Source organism: Salvelinus alpinus, chromosome 1, assembly GCF_045679555.1.
Source record: "Salvelinus alpinus chromosome 1, SLU_Salpinus.1, whole genome shotgun sequence".
NCBI lineage: Eukaryota > Metazoa > Chordata > Actinopteri > Salmoniformes > Salmonidae > Salvelinus > Salvelinus alpinus.
In genome coordinates this window covers 24,169,366-24,175,365 of record NC_092086.1, presented here as the reverse complement: position 1 = coordinate 24,175,365, position 6,000 = coordinate 24,169,366, and the positions used below count along the sequence as shown (strand labels likewise).

The 6,000-nt window shown below is 47.4% G+C and overlaps 1 protein-coding gene across 1 annotated transcript; it reads right to left on the bottom strand.

Annotated features, from left to right (window-relative positions):
• Positions 1–2,425: 2,425 nt before the first annotated feature.
• LOC139571614 (uncharacterized) lies at positions 2,426–4,169 on the bottom strand. Its single transcript, XM_071394652.1, has 2 exons — positions 4,022–4,169; positions 2,426–3,368 (listed from the first exon to the last, which is right to left on the bottom strand). Exons 1-2 carry the CDS (start codon positions 4,047–4,049, stop codon positions 2,479–2,481), a joined length of 918 nt encoding a protein of 305 aa, XP_071250753.1. The 5' UTR covers positions 4,050–4,169; the 3' UTR covers positions 2,426–2,478.
• Between the last annotated feature and the right edge of the window lie 1,831 nt (positions 4,170–6,000).

Sequence of the window (6,000 nt, the reverse complement as noted above, 5' to 3'; positions counted from 1 at the left end):
TACCTTCAGGCGTTTGGAAATTGCTCCCAATGAAGAACCAACTCGTGAAGGTCTACAAAATAAATTCTGAGGTCTTGGCTGATTTCTTTTGATTTTCCAATGATGTCAAGCAAAGAGGCACTGAGTTTGAAGGTAGGCCTTGAAATACATCCACAGGTATACCTCCAATTGACTCAAATGATATCTATTAGCCTTTCAGAAGCTTCTAAAGCCTTGAAATAATTTTCTGTAATTTTCCAAGTTGTTTAAAGGCACAGTCATCTTAGTTTATGTAAACTTCTGTCCCACTGGAAATGTGATACAGTGAATTATATGTGAAATAATCTGTCTGTAAACAATTGTTGGAAAAATTACTTGTGTCATGCACAAAGTAGATGTCCTAACCGACTTGCCAAAACTATAGTCTGTTAACAAGAAATTGGTGGAGTGGTTGAAACACGAGTTAATGACTCCAACCTAAGTGCATGTAAACTTCCGACTTCAACTGTAAGTGTTTCTGATAGTTTCCCATGGAAATGGAATCTGGGAAGAAATGTAGCGGCTTTCTCTGGTAGCAGGCGTATCATCTGTGTCATGATGTCATGCTCCGCTATAATCCTTCTCCACTTAGTCTCCCCCCATGCTCTCCTTGCTGCTGCTGTCCTATGGTGTGTTAAATTGCACCACTTGACCAACTGTTATGAATCAGATCACAAGACATTTTCATCCTCTTTGCATGGAATGAATGCTTCACACATTGAAACTGTTCACACAATCAAATCTACCTCTTAAAGCTGGCATCAATAGTGGTTGAAACTGCCATGTCCGTTTGCGATATTACAACAACAAAGACGTTATTTCAAACAAGGAACACAGTTTGATAGAACAGCAGAGTATGTACGACAACATGTTTTACCACGATGCCGGATGCTTGAATTTAAGGACCCTTTGCGGTATAAAAAAATATTTGAGAAATGATTGAATTTGGCCTTTACTACTGTAGCCCATAGAAACACACTGAATAACACATTCATAAATGGCAAATAACAAAGTAAAACAAATCAGGTTTTGAAGTGTCTGTCCTATATCTAGTAGATAACATGAAAACTCACAAAATACTTTTGTTTTTTTTGGACACATATTTAACCTCATATTTTTGTTGGCACAAAATGACCTCCATACGTCCATTCATTTGTATGGGTTACCATCAGACGAGTCATCTTTCCATGGAGGTCATATTAGTTTGCAGACCAAACCGTTCGGACTCTACAGACATTTTCGTGAGAATACAGATTTTCGGTATGTCTCATGGTCCGCAGATGCGATAGGCCTACATAGGCGGATGTGGTGGATTGAAATATCTCTAGCTTAAACTGACGTATTTTGATGGGGACTTTTTTATCATGTTACTTCATTCATCACACACGATTTGAATAATGTATTGGGAATTGTTAAATACTGACACTTAATAGCCACACCAACAGCCTCATTGTTGCTATTACTCTAGTCCTTTCTATCCTCTTCACATGGAATGAATGATTGACACTGTAAATACAAATGGGTTCCACAAGCACATTACATTATAGCAACATACTGTATCGACTGTAGACATCACTGTGCTACTGAACAGTTTACTCCAGAGGTATAAAACAACATTTCCCCACAGGCTGCATTTGGGCTGTCTTCACCTAGGTCCGGAGGGCAGCACTGAAAATGTGTTATATTTCCCTGATTATCCTAGTTTCTTTTTTTGTGATTCTTAGCACCCTGGAAATAGTGAAGAGACTGTATGAATGTAGGTCCAATATAATTTCTACACCGTTTCGATTTGGTTTTTGTAAAATCAATCTTAAACAAAAATCAAAATGGGCAGCATTGAATCGGATCCGGCCTGCAGGCTTTGACTTTGACACGTGGTATACGCCCCGCTGCAATCACATAGATACTATGCAGATGATATTCAAGTACATGTGTTCCTTGTAGCATGGAATGAATGCTTGAAACATTAACACTGTCAGTCACAGTACCAGTCACACTCAGGGGTTTTGTAACGACTCTCCTCCTCCTCTTCATCCGAAGAGGAGGAGCAGGGATTAAACCAAGGTGCAGCGGGTTGTGAATACATATAGATTTATTTGCTGACGAAGACGAACACAAAAACTTATACTTGCATAAACTACAAAACAACAAACGACGTTAAACAGACCTGAACTGGTGAACATAAAAAACAATGCACTCATGAACAGGAAAGAACGAACGAGAGACGAGACAGTACCGTGTGGTGCAATAAACACAGACACAGCGACAACCACCCACGACAAACAATGTGAAACAACCTCCCTATGTATGTCTCTCAATCAGAGGAAAACGAAAACACCTGCCTCTGATTGAGAGCCATACAAGGTCAATTAAACCTGACACTTAACATAGAACAAACAGACTGCCCACCCATCTCACGTCCTGACCCACTAAACACAACAATACAAAAGGAAAACAAGGTCAGGAACGTGACAGAACCCCCCCCTTAAGGTGCGAACTCCGGACGCACCATAAAAAAAAGTCTAGGGGAGGGTCTGGGTGGGCATCTGTCCGCGGCGGCGGCTCTGGCGCAGGACGTGGATCCCATCCCACCATAATAAATCCCCGCTTCTGTGGCCTCCTCAAGGTGGCGACCCTCGCCACCGACCTTGGACTGGGAACCCTAGACATGGGTCCCGCTGGATTTAGGGGCAGCCCCGGACTGAGGGACGGCAGCTCCGGACTGAGGGACAACACCGGACTGGCTGGCGGATCCTGGCTGGCTGGCTCTGGCGGATCCTGGCTAGCTGGCTCTGGCTGGTCCTGGCTGGACGGCTCTGGCTGGTCCTGGCTGGACGGCTCTGGCTGGTCCTGGCTGGACGGCTCTGGCTGGTCCTGGCTGGCGGAAAGCTCTGGCTGGTCCTGGCTGGCGGAAGGCTCTGGCTGATCCGGTCTGGCGGAAGGCTCTGGCTGATCCGGTCTGGCGGAAGGCTCTGGCTGATCCGGTCTGGCGGAAGGCTCTGGCTGATCCGGTCTGGCGGAAGGCTCTGGCTGATCCGGTCTGGCGGAAGGCTCTGGCTGATCCGGTCTGGCGGAAGGCTCTAGCGGCTCCTGTCTGGCGGACGGCTCTGTAGGCTCTTGGCAGACGGGCGGCTTTGCAGGCTCATGGCAGACGGGCGGCTTTGCAGGCTCATGACAGACGGGCAGCTTTGCAGGCTCATGACAGACGGGCAGTTCAGGCGCCGTTGGGCAGACGGACAGTTCAGGCGCCGCTGGGCAGACGGGCAGTTCAGGCGCCGCTGGGCAGACGGGCAGTTCAGGCGCCGCTGGGCAGACGGGCAGTTCAGGCGCCGCTGGGCAGATGGGCACACCTGTAGGGAGGAGACGGAGAGACAGCCTGGTGCGTGGGGCTGCCACAGGACCCACCAGGCTGGAGAGACCTACAGGAGGCTTGATGTTACGAGGCACCTGAAGGACCGGGCTGTGGGGGAGTACTGGAGCTCTGGTGCGCAGCCTTGGCACCACTCCCCCAGGCTGGAATACTACACCAGCCCGTACCCTCCAGAGTGCAGGCACAGGTTGAACCGGGCTGTGGATGAGCACTGGAGATCTAGTGCCTACTACGCGCACTTCTCTCTTAGGCTCCACTACCACATTTGCCCGGTACGAGCGGAGCGTAGGCATAGGACGCACTGCACCCTCCCAGCACTCCGGAGACACAGCACGCAGAGCCGGCGCAGGATACCCTGGACCGAAACTGCGTACCGGAGACCAGACGCGCTGAGCAGGCACAATAGCCCCGGCTGGATGCCCACACTCACATGACACTTTCGGGGGCTGCTCTATAGCGCACCGGGCTATGGGCACGCACTGGCGACACCGTGCGCTTAACCGCATAACACGGTGCCTGACCAGTGACGCGTTGCTTATAATAAGCACGAGGAGTGCGCTCAGGTCTGCTACCTGGCTTAGCCACACTCCTCTCTAGCCCCCCCCAAAAAAAATCTGGGGTTGCCTCTCGTACCTGTCCCGCTGCCGTGCTGCCTCCTCATATCGCCGCCGCTCAGCTTTCGCTTCCTCCAGCTCAGCTTTGGGGCGGCGATACTCCCCAGCCTGTGCCCAGGGTCCTTCTCCGTTCAACTCGTCCTCCCAAGTCCACAAGTCCTGGGATTTCTGCGGTTGCTATCCTTTTCCCCGCTGCTTGGTTCTGGTAATTTGGTGGGTGGTTCTGTAACGACTCTCCTCCTCCTCTTCATCCGAAGAGGAGGAGCAGGGATTAAACCAAGGTGCAGCGGGTTGTGAATACATATAGATTTATTTGCTGACGAAGACGAACACAAAAACTTATACTTGCATAAACTACAAAACAACAAACGACGTTAAACAGACCTGAACTGGTGAACATAAAAAACAATGCACTCATGAACAGGAAAGAACGAACGAGAGACGAGACAGTACCGTGTGGTGCAATAAACACAGACACAGCGACAACCACCCACGACAAACAATGTGAAACAACCTCCCTATGTATGTCTCTCAATCAGAGGAAAACGAAAACACCTGCCTCTGATTGAGAGCCATACAAGGTCAATTAAACCTGACACTTAACATAGAACAAACACAGACTGCCCACCCATCTCACGTCCTGACCCACTAAACACAACAATACAAAAGGAAAACAAGGTCAGGAACGTGACAGGTTTTCTTTCTCAATTCATCTGAAGAGGATATGTTTGGGAGACGTTACTATAGCAACATCCACCCCAGGTATGTCACAAAGCTGTGGGTGGAGGGTACAACACATGGAGGCAAGGGTGTAAATTTGTGTTGCATATTTGGGGGTTCAGGGTCAACAACCCTTTTTTTTTTTTTTTTTTTTTTTTTTACAGAAGTTTGTGTTTCTGGTGAATTTTGAGGCCGTGCTCTCTTTCTCTCTCTCTCTCTCTCTCTCCCTCTCTCCCTCTCTCTCAACTTACTGTTTTGACCCCTGCCATGACAACCAAATGCAATCAGAATGCAGGCAACAACATTTGTTATAACACAGTCAGCAGTCAGCAAAGATGAGGAGTTGAAATCGATAGTTTGAGTCTGTGTGCGATGTGCTTTACCAAACTGCCTTATAACTCAAGTTCCATATTCTCACCTGATGACCTGTTCACCCTCTCCCTGCATCAACAATGGCAGTGTTCTCCCTCTCTCTCCCTCGCTCTACTACCTGTCTTTGACCCCTGCCATAATCATATTACCAAATACCATTATAATACAATAAAAATGGCTGGGCTAATTGATTTTCACTAGGGTGAATAGTGACCTATTGAGTGCTGCCCATCTGAAACTGCAGTTGAAAATGAAAAAGGGGAAGACCCAGATGCTGTGCTAGCTTTGATGCTAGCTCCGTTCGTCTAGCTAGCAAACAATAGCCTAGCTAAAGTAGCCAACCTAACATTGCATGCATCAGTATCACTCGGTATAGAACTCTTTCTACACAATTCATCTCATCGCCAATCGTTTGCTAGTTACACAACAACATAAAAATGAACAACAACAACATGAACTTTTACTCTTTTTAAACTTTTAAAACATGTATACATTGGAGTGCTCGTGAATATAGTTACCTCTCCTCAGCAAACATCCACAAAGAGAAAGAGACCTGGTATTGTGTGCTGCTGAAATGTAACTGCAGACCAAAGTAATAGATCCTAGACCGATGAAAATGGAGAGGAGAAATTTCCCATTTCTCTGTTTTCCTTGCAAGCCGTGCTCAACACCCTTTACCAAAAGCGTATTTGGCGGCGGGTATCCAATCATAAAAGGAGGAACCGAGTCACTGTGGTGCAAAGCCACATAAAGCCAGTAGCTGCCTGGTGCTTTACAGTGTGGAATTGTTTTCCAATCAATAAAACCCATCATGGTATATTACTGAGTGGGTCAAACTGACCTGTTTCTAATATTGAGGGGGTCATGATACCCCCTTCCCCCCGCAAGTTATGCTCCTGCAGGGAG

Coding starts and splice junctions, on each gene's coding strand:
- LOC139571614 (XM_071394652.1), bottom strand. CDS start 4,049: ATGAGGAGGCAGCACGGCAGCGGGACAG. Junction 3,369..4,021: donor GCAGCACGGCAGCGGGACAG/GTACGAGAGGCA, acceptor TCCTCCCTACAG/GTGTGCCCATCTGCCCAGCG.